At 38.4% G+C, this 22,732-nt stretch overlaps 1 protein-coding gene across 1 annotated transcript in view; it reads right to left on the bottom strand.

Annotated features, from left to right (window-relative positions):
* Positions 1-22,732, bottom strand: part of GMDS (GDP-mannose 4,6-dehydratase) — a 404,327-nt gene that overhangs the window by 230,089 nt on the left and 151,506 nt on the right. Inside the window, exons 5-6 of the mRNA XM_014872447.2 lie at positions 20,858-21,050; positions 19,874-19,978 (exon numbers count right to left, since the gene is read on the bottom strand). Of these exons, the coding sequence (XP_014727933.1) occupies positions 19,874-19,978; positions 20,858-21,050 (298 nt within the window). The remainder of the gene's footprint in view (positions 1-19,873; positions 19,979-20,857; positions 21,051-22,732) is intronic.

Raw genomic sequence — 22,732 nt, forward strand, 5'->3', positions numbered from 1 at the left:
CTAATCCATGTGCCTCCCTTTGGAGCTTTGTTGCTCAACCATTTTTCTCTGAGGACTTTCTTCTGGTTAGCTTTGCGACAGTGGTAGTCCTCGAGGCACTCTTTAGGCCCTCAATACATCATTTGGTAAATGTGTTTCGATTTTACAAAACCACTGCTTGCTATAGAAGTCCTGGAATAACCAAGAGGGGGTCCTGAACCACAGCTGAATAATTTTTTCAGGGAGCTGGAAACAGCTGAGGGGAAAGGGCTCATGAAGAAGTAACAAGGTGAGGGCCAGTGAAAACTAGAGGGAAGCAAAAATAAAAGCAATCTCAGCTTCTGCAAATACAGGAGGCCCATTTTCTTCTAGTACAAGGTACATAAAATGCAAGGTGCTACATTTCCTTCCATCTTCCATGTTATGAATAGTTGGATTCTCAGCTAGGATGTGGTGAGAAATACATCTCCACCACTGATGAGCACAACACGTCAATGTACAGACCACCACTTGCAAAGTTCTACAGTTACAGGGATGAAATCTTCCAGCTACACACACCCTTTCAGGCTCATAACAGACTAGTCAAGTTAACACCTGGCTCAGAGGTTAAGAGCCAGAACAAAATCTCCATATTGCATGCTGTGGCATGCGGTCAAGCTGGTGTGCAACCCAGGCTATGAGATCAGCTCACAGTGCTCTCAGCCTACTCTCCCTGTCCCTGCTGTCCCCATTCCCCAACCTCTGCTTCTGCACTGGGACTAGTGGTTCTGCTGAAGACTGAGAAGAAGCCCCAAAGTCATTATTTTGGATAAAACCAAAGTAACAACTCTGAAATGTAGTATTTTAACAGCTGACCTCTGTTAAAAAAGCTTCAATTGATTGTGTGGAGCAGGTGCAGGGGGAACCCAACCCTAAAGTAAGGCTCCAAGTCCTAAAAGTTTGAGAATGGGGTGAAAAGGCAGAGACACGATGACACTACACCAGGAAGACCGCAAGCCAACAAAGACAGCACGTCCCTTCTGGTCCAAAGACCTTGGCCATGTTTGGTCTAGCTGTGTTGACCTCCTCTATTCAGAAAGCCAATAAAAACATGATTTCACCTAGCTGTAGTTACTGCTGGTTGCTTAAACTTCCCATAAGAGCTATGTCCTTACTGCAGTGCAGGATGTGATCACTCTCAGAGGACCCTGAAGTTAAGCAAGGGTGCCACGGCTTCCACACCCAAGCTCCGAACTGGAAATGCCACCAGACAGAGCGGCAGCTCTCCCACAGGCAGAAAGGGTATGTCAGGAGGTTGCATAAAAACCATTGCTGAGAGCAAACTCCCCTCTGGGACAAAGCCTGGGCGTGTTGCTAATTTTCACTCTAAAATGAATAAGGCACAGAAAATAGAAATGGACCCTTATTTAGTGAGAAAATATTTTGAACACAATCATTGAGTAAAATTCTAACAGCATTTTGAAATTCACACACATTTCAATGAATATTCCTTTTTACTAATGTTGCCACTGAAATGGAATCCCACTCCTGAATTCTTTCTCTGTGGGAATAGAGTTTCTCTAGTGTAATTAATAATATAAATAAATATGCAGCTATAAACAACAGAGAACTCAACTTTCTGGCAAGATAAATTGGTGTCGTTTCACTGAAGTCAGATGACTTAAATTTACAAAGAAGAGGCCAAAATTAAACATACCACCATTAACATGTCCAATCACCACAAAAGTTTTGCACAAGAAAATATGAAACAAAACATTTGGAAAGTGATTCAATGCAAAAAAAACAGAATGTCTATATAATACATCCATTTACCACCATTCAGCTTGTCATGCTCACTACTGTTTTAATAACAGTATTTTTAAGAACACTTCTTCCTTTGTGGACTCCTGAAATTCATTGTTATCCTGTTTTTGTGATATTTCCCATTTAAGTTAGTTTATACTTCCTCTAGGAACACAAGAGGCAGTCAGATCACCTGCTGTTCTGAGATGTCTACAATACTTGAACACAATGGGGTGAAACCAGGACAGAAAGTTAGCCCAATTCTGAATTTCCTGGCTTTGTATTTTTAGTGGGACTGTTCACATCATTTTAATATCTCTATAGGTAGCTGTGCATGTGCTCAGAAAATCACACACGCACACTCTCTGTACATACCCAGGACAAAGCCGTAAATTCTAGCACCAAAAGTTGGGATTAGGTGTTTCAGTGTTGTTTCTGAATGCACAATGATACAGTTTTACAAAACATCTCTAGATATCATACTGTAACCTTTTTCCTGATAGGATTGCTCCCTGTCCAGAGAATATACTTGCTCTGAGAGTAAAAACGGGTGTCTTGTGAGAAATGAAGTAGGCAAGGGTCCTATGGAGCCTGAAGCTAACCAAAGGTAAAGAACTTCAGAGAAAGAAATGATAGATTCACAGTTCTGTCAGATTAATGCTGTGACAGGAAAATGAACAAAAGCCTGATTCTTGTGCAAAATTCTGAAAGGGTGCTCATAAAGTCACTTAAATCCAGGTTCTCATTTAGTCACTGACACACATCCCTCTATGTGTTTGTTACCAAGGCTCAGGGTGGAAACAGATGAGAGTTTTATTCTGAATATGAACTAATCAATCAAGCAATGTAGACTTTTTTGTTTTTTCACACCTTAATTCTCCTCCCTCTCCCCCCAAAAAAGAGGGTAAAATATCAAAATTTTACAAGAATTTGAGAAAGTTAAATATCTTGATATTTCTGAAACAATGAGACAGAAGTACCCTGGAAGAGCAAAAAAGGGATGAAATCACTCAATAGACTAAATAAATCTGCTGTAAAAGAATGTTTTTCTTGTTTTCTGCCCACCATTCCACCTTCCCCCACTCCAAGACTGAACATCTAGTCATTCCAGTGAGAACTCTCTATCCCATGCAAGGAATAAGGAAGAGGGAGCCTATGGGGAGAAAAATCGAAGTGCAAACCAGGGCTTTATCAAAACATATAGGCACAAGTTTAAGTTTGTGGAGGCACTCCTCATTCAGTCATTACACAATTTATGAGACAATCGAATTTTCAAAGCTCCTTTTACACTCTTTCGTAGTTTTCAGAACATATTCATATGTACGTCTTTTTTTATGCCCACACTAAGGTAAGGAAGAGTTCAACTGCTGTAGCCACAGAACGCTTAAATTTTCTGCTTCAGTCTAGAACACACTTCCAAAACTGGACAAAACTGAACTTTAAATAGTTTCCCAAAGCACACTAAAGAGTTCATCTCTCAAAGGGCACTTTATTGACAGGCTTGAGGAGCAGAGAGGGAAATCACTGAAATTTAACCCTGAACCCCACATGAACCCAGGGACTGGGTCTGCATATTTTCCACTGTCCTGCCATCTGCTGCTTCACTGCACATGGTAATCTTTGGCAACCCCACTGAGAGCTGCCTGGGCTATGGCCCTGTTCAGACAGGGTGTAGAAAGAAAAGACACTGAGAATGTCATGGCTGACTGACCAGACTACTGAGATCAGAGAGATTATGCCTCATTTGCTCACCAAGCCCTGCCAAAAGCAACACCATTTAACTGCAGGTACTCAAAACCCAACAGGCATGTTTAAAGGAAAAGTAGGCTAAAAAAGAGGACCATTCATGACATGCATTTGTTTGGGACACTGTAGCTACGACCTTTTGGCAATTACTCATGAGAGTTTTAAAAGAAAGTGGACAGTGCCCAGCGTTTCGGGTACAAGTGGTATCTGGTAGAAAGTATCATACCAATTTACAGGGCACACAGACCTGGGAGATGACTCAAGGTAGGAGTAAACAAAAGGAACCTAATAGCCCAGCAAACAGAGAAAAAACGATAAAAAAACATAGCTGTTATTTTAAAACAGCTACAGTCTGTTTATCTCTTGGCTGTGAAATGCTGCACAGTATGGGTGTGCAAGGGTTTGGTACTTTTATGCATAACCTTCATATGTCATCTCATGACAGGGGACCTCCCTTGAGCCAAAGCCAAATCTACATTTGTTCCCCAGAGCACCCCTACTAGGCTCCAGATGCAGCAGCTCTCAAACTCTGATTTCCTCTGACCACATTCTTCTGCATGAGGGCCCCCAAACCCTTCCAGTGATTAAATATCAAATACGTACAGACTTACTGACTTTCAAAATGATGACTCTAAAAGAATATTTCAGAAGTGTCTTAGAACCGCTAGGGTCTATTTTTAAGGGTGTTGGACCTGCAAGAAAATTACTGTAGGATACAGAGTTACTGTAGGATTTTTGAGTCTTACCATGCTGACAACAACCACCTGTTATTAAATGTATCTCTCTCCCTCATCCTCCCTGGCTCTGCCAGAAGTACTAGAAATAAAGATGTAATTCTACATATGTGTCTACAACTTCCTGCCCTATTTCTTCACTCAAATACTGATCTTGGAAATGACAGTGTCTTCTCTTCCATGTGTTTAGGAAAAAAAAGGCACTTTGATAAGATAAGCTTCTCCAGGGGCTGCAGAACTGTGGTTGGCAGACATCAGGGTTGACAAATGTTCTTCTAACTGCAAAGGGACACTACAAAATTGTCCTCTGATGTGGAATAGACAATCACTGCCACCCTTTCTCCTTCCCTGCTGCTCTACTGCCTCCACTCTGTCTGCCTCACAGGGAGCTCAGGAAAGAGACAGAAAAAAGCCATGTAAGAGAAGAGGAACAGGCATCTTTTCCCCAGTTCCAGCTGTGTTGGAGCCAACAGGCTCTGTCGTTTTGATGATTCCAGGACCCTTGCATCTCATTTGATCCCTGCTTGACAGAAGAGCACAGCAGAGGTGGGAATGGCTTGCAGATTTACAGAGGGAGCTACTGAAACCCTCAGGCTGTTCCCTCCAAGGCAGGGCCCTTCTTTCTGAGAGCTGGAGTCCAAGAACCTTTACACCAACCTCCGATTAGTAAGCAATGTGGTAAAATGAGTAAGGCAAAGATATCAAACATGCTTTCCACTGTACTTTTTTTTTTTTTTTAATTCAAACACATATCTTGAAAAAGAATAGGTTTGAAGCAATAAGTTACCCACTAACATTCTCCATTTTAACTTCTCTGCTGCGAAGCCCTGCTGAATCAGAGCTCCCGCTCCCACTCTCCTCCTTGACTCATAACCTCAGTGACAGCCACGAAGCTGGGCAGAGACACTTTATAAAATGTACTAAATGAAGCAACTTTCAGTAATAACAAGGACTGGCAGGTAGCCATGTTAGAGGAGGAAAGACCTAGTAGGAATGTCCTGCAGCACAAAAGTCTCTGTTGTTCTCATTACTGCAGAGGAAGAAAATATCTTTAAATGCTTTTGATTCAAATGATCATTTGACAGAAACAAGGGACGAGACAAATGGCTGTAAAACAAGGCAATTGGATTTCCTACTGCTACAATATCTTACTTGGCTCCCATGACACAATTTCTCTGTTATTCTGCCTTGCCATGGTAAAGTAAACTTACAGGCTACCCAGAAAACAGATGAGTGTAATCAGTCCTTTATAAATTATATCCCTTCACTCAAAGAAAGCAAATAACTTTGCCTGCTCTATAATAACTGTTTCTAATACTTCATTTATTCTTTAAATTGTTTATAAAACACTTCAAGAGAGGTCAAGATGAGAGGGCAACAATAATTGGAGATTAAGGAGACTCTCTAAGTATTTTGCACCTGTGAGTAAACACTTTGGTAATTATTATGATGAGAGATAGATCTACTAAAAAACCCCCAACAGCTTATTTATGATTTTCTTGGACATACATGTTATTTCATCTGTGAGGGAGCCCCCATCTTTTCCAGGGCCATTTCAATTCAAATTTAAGCAGCTGTGCATATGTCTGATGTCATGTGACTGGCAAGTCAACAACAATAGATTTAACCTCGTCTCCTATGGAAGTAACCTAAAGAAATAATGAGCCAAGGGTAAGTGGTATTCTCATGAAGTTCTTTTCCAAGTCCCCTGAAAAATTAGGGATTTTTCTCCTCAGAGACACATACGTTAAAGCCCACAGAGTCAAGAACAAGTGGAAGTCAACCTGAAGGACACAGATGTGAATTAACATGCAGGACTGGTGTCCAGGCAGGGTTCCAGAAAGTAATTTCAAACAAAAAAGGGGTTATCAAGTCCTTTTGCAGTCTCTGTGCCATGGTTCTGCCCACTCTGGTTTTTGTTCTTCCCATGCCCATGCACAGCATTAGCAGTGGTCATGGTTCCATTCTGGAAAAGGGAATGGAATAAACTCTGTAACACCATCTCTCGAGCTGCTGAGCATCACAGCTGTGCAGATGCCTAATGCAGCTGAACTCTGACACATCAGTTAATACAAAACCACGCTTTAAAAGTACATATGGATAAAATTATATTAAATCTTTAAACACTCAACCTCTTGGTTTCTTTTAAAATAGTTACAATTTAGCATGTCAGAAAAAAACCTCCTTCTTAGAATTTTTCTGCACAGCCTAGAAGAGGTTGCTAAAGAAACCACTAGTGTTCTCTAACCTCTCTACCAATTTAAAAGAGAACCCAAAAGAAGTTCCTGGAAAATAAAAAAAAAACAATCAAATTCTGAGTAATTATACAGAAATAATAAACTTAAACATGAAAAAAATATCTGGTGAGGAATTTAAAAGTAGGCAGGGCTATAGACATACTGGCATATGAAAATAAAGTTAGATTTTAAAGTTATTCTTAAGAGTTTCAATGGAATTCAGTAAACAGTATTTGATTCATGACAAAGTACTCTTTGTCCATTTCATATGGTAAGGTTATAAAAATGCAGATTCAAAATTCAGATTCTATATAATTCCTCTTTATTTCTTTTTAATCCACATTTCCTTGATCTCCTCAAAGGAACAGAGTCATGTAGACTTAGACACAAACACAAGCTCTCTCTAAACTGCTTCAGCTCAATACCAAACCAATACAAATTATATCCACATAAAATGGTAACTGAACCACAGCTGTTACCTGAACCAGATCCTTTGTTTACCCTCCTGCAGAATTGAACCAAGAAGAAAATACCTGATTATTGGATCAGAATAATTAACTGAAAACTTTCAGGGGAAGTTCTCTAATCGCCTAAATTGACATTTAAAAATTTTTCAACTTGAACTAATTCAGAAATACAAAGTACAAGTAATTATTGATCTGGCCAAACTGAACAGACTTGTCAGTCTACAAAAACGCAGATTCAAACCAAACTATTTTCATGCTGTTTTACTTGGGTTTTTTTAGTTATTGGCATTTTTCAAGCATCACAAATCCAGGAAATAGAACTGTGCACGGGAAACACAATTTTTCTTTCATTTTTAAAATTAATTATATTAATCTTAGCAGTGTCTCCCACAAACATTATTGTAGAGTGAAATGGAAATGAGGCTAAGCTAATATTTCAAGGTAGTTGCCATCTTCATCAGTACAAGATTGGGAAGTTCTGCTTTAGAAGTAGAGAATTATAAGACCCTCTTAAAACTATTAATATTATGTTTATGTCTTGAAAGCTCTATGTGAGGCATCTTTAAAATATGTACGACTCCCAGGGCTTTCAAAAATCTGAATGGTATTGTCACTACACAGCAGGTTTGAAAATCAGATTAAGGCAATTGAGATTTTATTAAAAAATAACTTACTGTATCATGTCACCACATAAGCGTTTCTTTCCTGACAGGCCGCATAAAAATAAGAGGTGTTTCTGTTAGTCCATTGAGGATTAATGTTCTAAATTCTCGCATTTTAGTAGTCTCAAGGAAAAGCATATTTTAAAAACTGCTAAATCTTTAATATTTAATAAAAGGATTGAGTAAAAGAAATCTGAAACTATCTGATTTTAACCAGTAGAAACAACATTGAGTTTGACTGAACCCTCACATACATTATCATTTAGAACAATTTTGATTCATTCTTTTGCAGAAAATGTTACTGAACACATTAATTCTTTCAGCAGACTTTCATGTACAGCCAGCCATTTTCAAGCATCATCCACATACTCACACACATTCATAATTATGGAAAAAATGAATGAAAATTCCCTGATGACTCTGTGGGTTTCTTCATGGGTGTTGATGCCTGGTTATCACTGTCTATAAATGCGACGGTAAACCAGATGATATCACCACACCACCAAACCCACAACGAACCTGTAGGACCAAAGTGACAGGAGACACTTAACTTACTTGCAAGTAGACCAGAGTTGTGCAATAACTGTAGCACACTCATGAAATCAAACCCAGAATTGCTTCATCCCATGATTTCAAAACAAAGAGCTCCTTGAAGTGCAATTTAAGATTATGATGCTTTTTCTCAAGAAAAGCATCATCATGAGACATAGCGAAAATTTAATAATGACCTGTTATTCACTGGCTTACACTTTCCTGATGCCATTTTGGCAATAGACCTTGGATTCACCAGCACAACAAAAACTTTTGCCAGTTCTTTAGTAACACCAGCACTTTCAGAACTAGGTAGCATAGGTAGCATTTGCCTACTGCTGTTACATGAAGTCGAGCTTTCAAATTCCCAAACTTGGTTACTTGTTATGCCCTGTTTTTCGTAAATATTGCAAGATCTGCTGGGACCATGAAATATGCTAAAAATAAAACAATTGTATATGTGCTATCCTATTTTTAAAACATTTTTTTGTGCAAATCTCAAACAGCACATATCATTTTCAGCAAAATTCAGATGATTCAAATCACTACTGGAAGCTGCAGCACATCTGGACAGGTTATGGCTCAGGGAACAGAGCAGCTATTCAGAAAAGGAGAAGCATATCCAGCATATCTAGTTTTAGGCCATACAAAGGGGAGGGATTTGTCCATAACATATGAGCTGAGGATGCTTTGCCCTTGTAGAGCATGAGCACAAGTCACACGACTAGCACCAGTCCATCCCATTCCTCCATTTTTCCTAAAGGGTCAGGACTTGAGGAGGACCCATCCCAGCTGAAAAACACATGTGAAAATTAGCAACTACTGGCCTGATTTTCAATGGCAGGTACATGCAATACTTATGAAAACAAACAGCAGGGGAATAAAAAAGGAGTATTTGCATGATGCCTGTTACAGTCACAGGGTTGACTTTACATTCAGTGGCACTTCAGTATAAATGTCTAAAATGAAGTACAATACCGGTGCCATCCCAAACCAGCAGAGTTTTTAAGACCATGGAAAATTTCCAATTTACTCCCTTTTCAAGAATTACATAAAATTTGGGAAGTTAAAGAACTTTTCCTGACCTTGGGAAGCGCACAGTGTCTCCATTTATCTTGAAGCAGTGCAGTAATGGCAACAAAAGATCTTGGTGGTTATTTTTACATTCTGAAGTAAATAGAAAATCAGTGTGAGAGCACAGAGTGTACGACACAACACAAGTATCCCTAATGGATGCACACATGCCTACCAGTGACTCAGAATACGGGCATGAGGTGGGGCTGAGAAGAGGAAGGTGTCAGCAAGAAAGCACAAAGATTTATAACTTAAAAAAGCAACTGTCTCAACATTTTAAAAAAGGAAATGGAGCATAAAATATTTCTGAGTGTTACAGATGTTTTTCTCATGTCTTCTGGATTTGTCTTAAAACCAAAACGAGCTCTAGATTTTTGCAGATTCGCATTGCCTACATCCAGGATTACTTTAGGATTTTGTAAAGTTTTGACAAATATTCTCAATCCACCTATCGATGGATATTGATGCAATGAATAAACACCTTAAATCTCTTTTAATGTAAGGATTGTAAAATTAATGAGGAGAGGAAAAAAAGGACGTAAACTGAAGGTCTGAGTTGCTTTACTGGATAATTCTTTACTACTTAAAATTCTTTACTAGTACTTATTATATTCACACATAAGATAATGAATTCAACGATTTGACTTCAAAAATAAAAATCCACCAGTATGACTGCAACATTTCTATAGCAGTGGGTCTCAAACTCACGTGTCCTAGGGCATAAAATTCAGAGAAAGTAGAGAAAACATGATACTATATTCTCTCTCTTGGCTTGGGTTTGCTTTGTTTTCCTGTACCAAAGAACAACCCTGAAGGGTTTCATGGGAAACCTGCTAAGTCTCTATCTGAACAGCTATCATTCTGTAGGGGTGAGATACAGTACAGATCAAAATATGCAACTGATATTGCAACATCTAAATAGCATCGGGTGTCTGGTTTTATTACAATGCTTTGGGCCATAGCTTTCATTTGCCAATCATTGCCTAACAATTAAGTGGAACATAATTAAATGTTAAGAGTCTAAGAAAGGCAAATCCTTGAAAAGGAAATATTTTTACACGGTTGGCAAGGTGTGCAGACATCAACAGTGTGGGAAACATGTAGCTGACAGTATATACACTGCTATAACTCCTTGCAACAGAGGTTAAAATCTGTTCAAAAATACCTGCATAGATGAATAAAACTGGCAAAAATCAGCAGTCTGCCAGGTGTTAGGATTTTCAGCTATTTCAGTGATAACAGGATATGCTTAATAAATGTAAAACTTTTGTGCATCCCCAGAAAGTACATAATGTATATACTGAAATCAAACCACCTACACAGGGAATGCTTGTCTGTGTGATTGTCCTTCTTATTTTTACACACATTTCTAGGAACTGTAAGTGAAACACTTAGTGAAATCAAGACAGAGAAAGAAAACTTTTCCTAAATTCAAACCAAGCTCTGACCAAATGCACCAACCTTCTTTCAGATAAAGCATCTTACCTTCCTAAATTGTTATGAAATCCCACTGCATGATGAATCATATCAGAGGTGACATCCAATGACAATGCATTTCTCATTTTTTTGTTTTTAATGAATCCTGCTAACTTTGTTGAGGAATAATCAGTTGACATTTCCTTCTACACTGTTTTGTTTAACCACTAGTGGTGAAACTGGTTTATTGTGAATTAATCTCTCCTGTTCAGTCTCTTGTATCTGAAATGCCTCAGTAGGTTGATTTCAAATAACTTTCTGAAACAACATGCACTTTCAATAGATTTACTTTTAATTTTTTTTTTTAATTATGCATGACTAAATAGAGGGAATTGTCAACCTTCTGGAGAGCTATTTTAGGGAAAACAGGATGCACACTGCTGAAAAAACATTTCAGATACTAAGATGGGCCAGTCACTCCGTGCCTACAAGCTGTATGATTGGGCTTTCAAGTTTCTACACCTAGGAGATGATGCCCAAAATTTGAAGGTTGTGGATTGAGGCTTACAGAGTCACATACTTGACATCTTTGCAGGGATGCCCAGGACTTTGAAAATGAGCTCTAAGCAATTTCTAATGGTTTTTACTTCATAGTCTCAGGGGAACACTGACGTTGGATTACACAGCAAGAAGAAGACAAAGCAGTACACTAATATATCACATAAAAAATGTATATATTTGACAGAATTTTAATCATAGTAAGACACAGTCTTCAGTAGTTTAAGAAGTCATTAATACTGCAACAATAACTAAAATACTAAACATTAATTACTTAGAGAATATCAACAATGTAAGACAGATTCATTTATGCAACATCTCTTGCAATAATGGTGGGACCTTTGCTCTTTTTTGTGATTTTTTTTTCCCTTTCTTGCTTCTATTTTAGAATACAATGATACTTAATGAAACAACAAAAATCACATAGATGCAACTGCAAGCAAAAGTAGCTCAAGGAATTTCTTGAAAAAACAAGAAATACAGAAGAGGTTGGTTGTGCTGAGTCCCCACATCTGTGGAAACTGTAATCTGCAGTATGCTCTCTTGTCCTGGGCTCTGGGTACCACTGAGCTATGACTTAACCATGCACTCAAAGGAGATGATGTTCCCCAGATAAAGTGGTTTCCTTCAGAGAGGATCTCACGTGCAGCAGCTTGGATTGCACTCCCACAGAGCCTGGGAATGGACAGGCAGTGGACTGGGATGCATCTTTTGGGCATGGTCTCTTACCCATCAGCTACCAGGGTCTGAGGTGACCACACTGTACCTACACTGTCTCCTATACTCTCCCCTCATGTTCTAGCAATGGGTAACTCAGCTAAATGGACTTCTGGCTGAAACCAGTTCTGTTCTTCTGACCTTCTGCAAATTCTGCATTCACTTTAAGGTGGTTTGTAAAATGCAAGGTGTAAATCTCACAGTTCTTGCTTGTATTTCACTTCATGTTCTCATTTTTACATACACAAGAACAGCACAAGAACAGTCACATTTTCCATTATGCTTTGCCTGGGGAAAAAGAAATGTAACAAAGGGAAAAACAGCGAAATAGGCACATAAAACACATTATTTCTCAAAGTCCTGATACAAGTTTGTGTATTAATGAAGGTATGAGAACACTACAGGTGAGATACATGCTATTTCCCATTTCTGACTTACATAAATTTCATAGCACTTTATTTCAAAGTTTTTGGCTGATATTTAATTAAAGAAAAAAAAAGTCTGGAAGTTTTAGTTTGAGAAAGTAACACTGATATATATTAATGTAACTTGAGAAATATTAAGAATTATTTGGGAATTCTTAGTTTTGGCATTTTGGAAATTGTGGGGATACTCTGCCCTTTTTTTTAATTAAAAAAATGTTGAAATCAATCATGGAAGACAGCAAAACTTGTAATCCACTTTCTTCTCAACACAATATAAGCCACAAGGGAGCATATGATTTAATGATGAAAAGATACTTCTGATAAGATAATAATTTGCTCAAGGAGAGATCTGAGTTGTGAATGCAGCTGTTCCAAAAAATCTAAACCCACAGGCAAGAAATTACTTATTTTTTTGCACAAGCTCCATCCATAACTACTTAGATAAACTGGTGATAGACCCCAGAGAAGCCAATCAGACAGAGAAGTGAAGAATCAGGGCTACTTTAAGACTGAAAAGGAAGAAAAAAAAAAAAAAAGGTGGTAAAGATTACCACAAACTATTGTTGCAAAGACTGAATCAAGCTTTCAGTAGCCAGACTATTCAACACAGTATCTTACTTCATCAGTTAATCACTTTAGAGAAATATCTTTTTATATCCTGATTCAGTTCATGTACATTATTATTTCACTCCTATATGTGACAAGTTCCACAACACTGACCTGAATTACCTGGATGCCCAAAACTAAGGGCATGCAGAAATGGTCCCACCCTCCAGTTCTCACTTCAGATGTCTGGTACAGCTTTTAAAACACTATTTAATGAAGGGAAATCCACTCATATTTTGATATAATTGCACTACCTTCATATCTTAGTGTTGGCTAACACTAGGAAAGTGGCACTAGAAATACAAGGTTAATATGGCTTATTAGCAACTTAAGAACCAGACAAAAAAAATCTCCACATATTTTGATGTGCTCTGATCTGTATTAATTGGTCAGCAGCAGGTTCAACATCATCATAATTAACTAAATTCACTTATCTTGTAACATCAGATCTTTTTCAAGGGGAAAACACACGTACTTAGGCAAAACAGAGGAAAGGTATTACCTGGCAATTTTCTATTATTACAGTCACTATTGCTGCAAATCCGTTTGTACAAGTAGACCCTAATGCCCACATTTATCCCCAGTGATGTCTGACTGCATGTGTAGATAAGGGAACACCTGCATGGATCACTTAGCAGGATCAGTCTCGCAGCAGGGAGAAAAAGCCCGTAAGAATGCATGTCTCCAGGACACTGCATGCTTTCTCTGTTGAAACATGCAAACTAAAAAGCATGAAATGATCTTGGCTGCTCTGTAGCACACAAATGTCTGAGTAAGTCCTTTTACATTGGCCATGGTACCTTGCCATCAAGTTTTCAATGTTCAAGGCAGACGCTCCCTGATGACACCAGGCAGCCTGTATGCTTCTCATCCTGCAAGGAGCAGGAGAGTCACAAACAACACTCTGTGACTTTTTCTATTTAGATATACTCATGGGTTTGGAAATTCTGCATTAAATGAAGGAGATGTAGCTTTGCACTGAAAATTTTACACACTTATGTCTTTCACAGGCCTCAACTTAGCAAAAAAGCACCAGGAAAAGCCTTATTCTTTCCAGTGGTACTAGGTTGACCAAGCTTCTCTTGCACTGAAAGTATTTTAAGAGATTAGCAATTAATCTCCAACCACAAACATGAGAAAGGGAAATCTGGCAGATGTTGACTACATCTCTATACAGTAGATGCAGAAGAGCAGCTGCTCCAGCAGGAATTGCACAGATTTCTTGTGAAAGTCAGTAGCAGATGTCACCATCTGCTTCTGCCTTCTCTGTGATACAGAGGGAAAAGAGCAACTAAAAGCTGATTAAAAAAAAAAAAAAAAAAGGTAACAGCAAACTACATAAAATCAAAAGACACACAGATGTATTTACAGTGAATAGGGGAAACACTTACCCCCTCTCCCTGGCAAATCTGAGACCCAGATGCACAATAAAAGCAAAGAACACACCCCATTCTATTTAAATATGATTTCTTTTCATTTTAATCTTACTACATGTACTTTGACAACACTCAGCCTGCAATCTAATACCTAGCCATTTCCACTCTGGCTGAAAGAGATCACAGAAATGAGCAGTTGTATCCTTTCCCTCTGGCTATACAGCAATGGTCTGATGACAACTGCTTTACCAGAGCTGGTATCAGACACACAAAAATTCCCTACTGAATGATCTACACAATGATGTCATGTGTGGAGGCAAAGTATTACTTGGAGGGGGGGAGAAACCCAATAAAAACCAAAAAAACTTTTGTTGCATTGTGTCAGGAAACATGCTGTACATGTTTGTACATCTTGGCTGATTAAGATCAGATGAGGCAAGCAATGAAGTGGTTAACCAAATCAGAAACTTATCTCAGACATCCAAAGACATATCTTGTAAACCTGAGACAACTTCTTACACAGAACTGAAGAGAGACAACAGTAAGGGCTTGTCTGGGACAAAAAAAATGACACTGTCAACAAGAAGTTTGCTTTCCCACTCAGAAAAGGAGGTATTAGTGAGATCCAGAGCCCAACAAAAGAACAGGAATCTTTCCAGTGAAGTAAAAAAGGTTTGGATTAAGCCCCAGTTTTCCTGAAAACTAGACTTGCTAATTGCCTCACTCTTCCACTGTCAAAACCGTCATCTCACTGAACAGAAATCTTTCCAATATTGCTATAGGGCAAACATTTCCACACTGGTAATACTGGGAGACATGTTCAACTACCACCAGCAACTTGATAGCCACCACCTCGCCCATTTGGTATCCCATAGCGTTGTTTCGAGGGGGAGGTGGGAAAAATAATCATTATTCTGGAACAGTTTTTTAGGTTTTCTTTTGTTTGTTCATTTTCGAATACAGAGACTGCCTGTAGCTACTGTTTTTCAACTCATGTCATACTTAGACAATAAATAAGCCTCAGAAATGGAAGATCCATTCACCTTGGCATGACCATAAATAAGGAAACTCTTGAGCTATACCTGGAAAAAATGGACAAAAGTAACTGATGAAATTAGCTTTAGCAAAGTATACTGCTAATACAGGTCTTTTCCCCAAAGGAAGCAAGTCATGCTTATCTTACATTACCAGACTATTACTGGAAGTACTATGCCAGACCCTCAGATGGCATAAATCAACACGACCCTACTCACTTCAGTGCAGCTGTGTTGATTTATGTGAGCTGAAAAGTATGTACCGGTCAAAAAGTGCCTATTTCATCTTACAAAACTGTAAAAGTGACTAAGTGAAATGAAAGGAAAATCAAATGAGAGGCAGTACGTATAATAGAAAGAAAATAATAGAAAGGAAAGTACTACAGAAAGGCTCAAAGTAGATGTATATTTTATTAAGATTAGTCTAACATAGCCACTAATTTTATTTCATATGATATTTTAGATAATATTTTCTGCTGTTACATGCACATGTATCTCTTGAGTATAGATCCAAGTACTTGTGCAATTTAATAATGCTGTACTATTCCCAAATTAAGATATAAAGCTCAGGCAGTGGGTTCAGCCAACCTAGAATTTTTCACTGGTGTTTCTGTAAAGTCACTCTGATTGTCAGAACATGAAACACCATACTTAAAAGGAAGCCCACACAGCGAACTTAAGTGATCAGCTTTACACTGTGGAGTCACATCTTAGAACTACTCCTGTTACTGTCTTTCTCTTAGAGAGCAAGATAAAAGTAGAAAACCAAATGTTCCCAAATCCAGCACTTCTCTCAAGCCTTTGTAATTTTGAGAAATATGAAACCTTTCATATTAGACTTAAGCACTCTTTACCCTTATGAACTCTGTGCAGACTTCCCTATTATTGTACAGGCTACATGAGATTAACTACTGGTGCTCCTTTCTGAGTTTAAACTGGAAAGACTCAGAAGAATTGGCACTCTGAAAGAAGAGGTGTAGATTCCTGAACTCCTTTTACAGGGAAGCAGCTCTTGAGATTAGACAGTGGTCCTTTTCACTAGGCTTGTGCACTGCTGCCCCAGCACTACAATATCCGATCATTACATAAAGAGAGATTGTGGCAGATGCACTTGGCCCCTTTATCCAAACTAGCAATGGTTTGGTACAGGCCTCAAAGGACCTAAACACCTGAGCTGTAGCTGGGTCAAGAACTCCTCCAGGAAGTCCACGAAGGGACAGACTAACCCAGGGTGCATTGATGCTTGGCACACATGAATAGTGGGTGGTTTTTCCAAGACTCAGTTAGTGAAGAACAAAGACAGTTGAGGGTCCAAAGGGTCCCATGCCTACCTTTCCCATCACGTGTAATTCAACTAAAAGCCAACCAATTTATCCCATAAATCTGACAGCCTAAATGAGCCTTCTTTGAGCTGTCTCTGCAAGGCAGCATGGTTGTGTGGCAGTGATCCTCCCTTGAGTTAGGACGCCTCATGAAGTTGCTCCTTGAGCCAGAGAGACTTTTCTAATAAAAACTTTGGATAAGTGCAATTTCAGTTCTATTTAAATTACAAGTGGAGTGCTTTGCAGTGCCTTTCCCCTTGATCTGAGACTCTTCTCAAGGTTTGAGATTCCTTACCTGAGACTGAGATATCACAGTGGAGAGACCCCTTATTCACAATAGGTGTTCAGTAAGTTGCTGACAGTATGCTACATTAATACTAATGAATGAAAGAATTAATTTTTTTAGATATAAATCATTATAAAGGTCTGAGACTAAGACTGGAACTAGCTGCACCTAAGCTGCATCAGTTTAGAAACTTCATGACTCAATGAGTCTCCCTTATACTGTAGCACTTTTAGTCTCTGTGCAAATCATTCCAAATTGATTCTAACTCAGTATTCCTTTGTATGTTTCATCCATGTGGTGAGAAATAAAGTGAACCTTGCCATCAAACATTGTTAAGTCACACTTTTATAAATTCATATTAAACCCATTTTTGCTAATACCTTTGTGGGTGATTATTTAAGTGACCCCAAACACTCATTTACAATATAGATCCTGAAGCAAATTCTTTACAAGTGTTTGTTCAATTCAACATCAGCGACCAGCTTGGCAGACAACTGCAATTCACCATCTTTCTACATGAGTACTCATTCTTTAAATACAAATACTTCTATATGATCAGAGCCCACAACACAGGCTCCAAGGTATGAAAAATGCATTCTGTTCATCCTTCCGTTGCCTTCCAGTGTAGCATATTTCATGGATCTCTGGCTATAAGGAATACTAGTTCGTTTCTCCACAGTTTTTCCATAAATACATTTTGTGTAAGAAACCTACAAAAATTTTCCAAAGTATGATTTAAAATTCACTGTCTGCCAGGACTGATCAATTCTACACCTCAGCAAGTGGTACTGCTGCAACCTTCTGCTCTTCTCTGATTCCTGGGCATTTGGTTTTGTGTGGACAAGATGCAAATAATATCACCATCAATGGGATGTTGTATTTGATGCATTCAGTGTAACCCAGTGAAACCAAGTGAAATAGTGGTATATAGTATTGGAAGAAAATATGTATCGATTTATTCAGGTATTCCCAATCTTTGAAATCAGTATTATAAAAAAGCTAAACCATAAAGTGTTTGAAAACTTCCAAGCTGGGTATTACCAGCTTTGCATAGGAGTTAGAAATTCCAGTTAAATCCTCTTTTTCTCCTGAAGTGCCTTTTCTAATCTTCAAAAGTATTAGTAAAGTGATGCATGGCTATCAAGAAGCAATCTCAAAACTACTGTTATGTCATTTTCTTATCTGTATAGTTTTCCAAAGCTTTTCCCACAAAAACACTACTCAAATAACACTGGTCTGTCATTACAGTTGCTTTCAATGCAAGTACTCCTGCTAAGGCAAAAAGAGGCAACTGAAACAATTTCTAGGACAAGATTCCTGTTCATGGCATAAAAGACCTAAAACTACACACACAGAATGAAAAGTATAGCCTGAGAATTCAAAACACAGACTTGATTTCTCCATGGGGACATTAAATGTGTTGAAAAGAGACCTCAAATTGGAAATCCTATTGCAGTTGTGTTAAAGCAGGAACAAACATCAGAGGGATCAAAATAGCACCGAGTACTGCAGTTTTCCTCCTCGAAAATGGCTAGAATCTACACCAGACCATCAAAAAAAGTATATGTGTTTATAAAATTTTCATCTCATCCTCTAGCTCCTTAGAGTTCTTAGAAATCATGCCAAGCTAATATTTTTTTATTGCATATTCCTACATTTTTTTTACGATGGCCAGAATGCTTTGATTGCATAGTGATAACTCAGAGCAATTTAAACATTGGTTTACAGCACACTATGAATACATCTCAGTAAACTCTTTAATAGAAAGCAAAGTATTAGGGCTTCTAAATGAAATAATCTAGTGATTATGATTCTCCTTTAATTTTGAACTTGTGCTTCATTTGCTCTAGTGAAGTGATACACCGACTTCTACCACCAATTACTGTAAATGCTACCTACCCACTGTATGATGAGGTTTCTTAGCAGTGACTCCCAAAGACTGAAATTAATATTTATATCCTATTGACATGGACTCCTTTTTTCTCTTATTTTTTTTTCTCCTTTTAAGCAGACTTGAAATTATGGTCTGTTTTATATAAGTATCACATAAGAATGATTAAAATTCTTATATTTTGTGGCAGGCTATAATTTTTATAATTGCATTCCTGTAAAACTTGAATTTATTTTTCATTTAGAAACAGACCACAATAAAAGGCTTCTGCACTGAGAATCCAGTTTTCTGTGTTAATTTCAAACTTTAATTTTAGAGTGTTTTCTACAGTCACAGTACTTAAAGGGCAGAGGAAAACTGTCATTGCAAAAGAGACTTCTAATCAACCATGGAGTCTTACTCAAACTAAATACCAGCATTAATTCTTCATAAAGTTCTGCAAACAGAAAAGGGATGATTAAGTGGAATTTAAGCTGTATTGCTATTAAGGATTAAACTGAAAGGCTTTTTAAAGCCATGTGTTAAAAGCCGTCTTGTAAAATGGTATGGGCCATAATTCAAAACTTTTTCAAAATACACCAGGCTGTACTAATTAGTCTTATGAACTTAGAGCATCTATTATTTCTGCCTCTCAATTTGACATTTACAAACAAATTAAAATCTTGAGTATGTCACACCTGAAATTGCATCTGTTATGTAGTTGCCCAAATAAATGTTTAGAAAACCTGCCTTTTTTAATATGTCATATTAATATCTTTGCCTTGACTTATTATCAAGAGGGACACAAAATTAGATACACAAACTTCCCTTTGGTGTTCATGAGCTGCAAAATGGAATATGATGCTGTTCTTGAGCTCTAAGGCTCTGAGACTGCCAGGAGGGTTGCATCAAATGCCATGAGTAGGCTGCAAGTCATAACACCTTCCCTACAGAATTCTGGCAAGTTTAAATGAAACCTGTGGATGCATTGTTCTATTTTTCCCATCAGATATACGTAAAGTTGGAAACAGTTTCACATGGATTTTCTAACCTCTTCTGGGGCTCTCATGATTGAAGAGGATGCCATTCACAGCAAAGAGATTGTAGGCTTCCCTGAAGTTCACCACAATCCAGTAGGCATACAGTTTTGCTGCCCCTGTAAAAATAATTTTGAAGCGTTATTGTATAAATGCTTGGCACATACACAGCTCAGGCACACACAAAAGTCTCTGTCACATGCAAGGTGAAGTCCACATTTCAACAGCAGAGTGCTCTAGCATTTGATTAGTTCCCTGTATGTCCCAAATTTTATATAGAAAAAAAAAGCAGCCCAATAAACAGCAGCTGAATGGGAAAATACTCATATTCTGAGTAGCCTCTGAACTGGCCAGGAATCATCAGGGCAATTTCTTACTGGTTCTCTTATACACACTCAAGCACAGCATTTTTTCTTTTACAATATAATTAACAGTCAGAGCGTGTGAAATATGCCACTGTAGTGACCTCTGTTAATTAAAAAAAACCCAAAACCAAAACAAAACCGAAATTACTTTGGAGGAATAAAAGTGAAAATCTGGAGCCTTAACACTCAAATTGATTTGAAATTCTATCGCCAAAATCCTCCATGCTCATTGCTTTAATAAGTGTTTCAAATTTCATACGGGTTCACGAAGGAAGAAGTGAGCTCTTGGGAGTCTTTCATTTAGGCAAGAAAAAATATGAAACCTTATCACTTCAGCAGTACCTCACAACCCTTTGTGAGGGAAGAGTCACCCTACCCCCCCTTTCTTCAAGAGCTCTTCAGCCCTGAGCTGAATGAACAAGGTCTTGTGAAGTGAGATGCTAATTTCCAACCCCCAGGCAATGGCAGCAAATACTTTTTATAAAGTAATTCATAAAGGTATGCCTCTCGACATGTCTAGTCACTTTAGCTCTATCATCATTCTGATCTCACACCCAAATGACTTCAGCCCTGAGACATGAGCAGGGAGAGCAGACAGACAGACACTGCACACACACCATCAGCGCTCCTCACCGTAAGGCGATCTTGGGTAAAAAGGGGTGGTCTCCTTCTGCGGGATTTCTTGCACTTTTCCAAAAAGTTCACTGGTGGAGGCTTGGTAAAACTTCACTGAGTTGATAAGGCCACAGGTCTTAATAGCATCCAGGAGCCGTAAAGTGCCAACCCCATCAACGTCAGCAGTATATTCTGCTAGGTCAAAAGAAATCTTGGGAGAGAGAGAAATAAAAACTCACCAATTTTACTAGGCCACCAGAACATGCCAAAATCGTGTACAACCAATCAAAGCAATACATCACTTGGCACAGACCATCTAGACACTTTTGTACAGAGTAGATACTCAGTTTACAAAAGTACCCTCAAAGGATTTCTAAGAATAAATAAGTACTTCCATAAATAGCCAAACCAAATGACTGGTGTTCCCTGGATTATTTTCCCATGTGAAGTAAGGGGTAAACCTCCCCATGGTGGGAACATTATCAGGCACTCTCTCATCTCCACAGCTGCCAGTTTCCACAACACTCACTTGGGCTCAATATCTTTGACACACTTGAATTTGGTTATAATTGCCCAAAATATATATTTAAAAAGTAATAGGACAGAGAGCATGACAGCACCAACATGTATAAACCCGCCTCCCCTCAAAAATTAAACAAGGTCCATGGTTTTGAAATTTAAACAGACACCAAAATTCAGGGAAGAGTAAAAATACCTGCTATCAAATGGGACTCTCAACACTACCTGACCAAGGTGTACCAGAGCTGTGACTTTTGCACAGATCTTAGGGAGATCATGACACATGACAGCAAAGCGTGAAGGTATTAAAAAAACCCTGACATCTCCAGGTGATGTATTCGTCAAAGTATGATAATAAACTCATGCCCACTGCTGGGCTAAGATTCCTTTTTCTCTCCCCACTCCAGTATTTGTAGTTATCTTTACAATGAGCTTGTCTTGCAGCCTATGCCACAATCAAATCTAAGCTTTCAGAGTGTTTCCAAAAGACACCAATAATTTTCTTTGCAGTTACAGAAGAAAAAAAAAAAACCTGGAAGAAGTAAGCTGAAGGTAAGAAGTGTGTTGCGACCACCTCAATCTGCAGACAGGAGAAAACATGCTTAGAAGGGAGCTCACTCATTTTTTGGGGGGGGGTACAGGCTGTTTTTTTTGAGATTTCTGGACAAAGTTCCTGGGCTCTGAAGACTTTTTTCCCACCAGTGCCCATCCCAGCAGCACGTTCCTCCTCCCTTCTACATCCACTCTCCAACCCAGGGATTTTGCTTATGCCAGATTTTGAAAAAAACATTCCCTGTTTATACTACCAACGTTATAAAAAAAGTAAAGAGGAATGGGCTTTTACAGCAGTCTCCTTCATGGCCCTGACCCAAAGAATTAGTCAATCTATGTCCCCTCTGGCTGATTCAGACCGATAGCCCTGTATTCATTCTTCCTGTTAACCCACTTCCCCTATTCAGTAACCACTGGAGGTTTAAGGCTTATTTACACAGCAGATGGAAAAAAATAATTTGATTAATCTGAATTTTCACTTATAGTTAATTTAATACAGGTAGGAAATTATCTAAATTGTGTTACTGTGCTCCAAAATAAAAAGGTGCACACTGAGTTTTGAGCTGAAATAAGTAAAGATATGAACAAAATCAAACCTTACTTTTTCTATTTTTTTTTTCTCAAAAGAGAAAAAAAAACAAAAAAAACCAAAAAACAAATACGAAAAAACCACAAAAGGAAACCCAATACTTTGTCTTATTAACCTGGTATGACCCAGCTGAAATTGCGCACTGATCTACCAAGAAGAGCTGAGCATTTTTTGTTTTAATCCATTTGGCACAAAGATGACAGCCACTTAAGGTCTCTCAACTTCAGTATCAG

The sequence above is a fragment of the Sturnus vulgaris genome, chromosome 1 (genome assembly GCF_052056855.1).
Source record: "Sturnus vulgaris isolate bStuVul1 chromosome 1, bStuVul1.hap1, whole genome shotgun sequence".
Taxonomy (NCBI): domain Eukaryota; kingdom Metazoa; phylum Chordata; class Aves; order Passeriformes; family Sturnidae; genus Sturnus; species Sturnus vulgaris.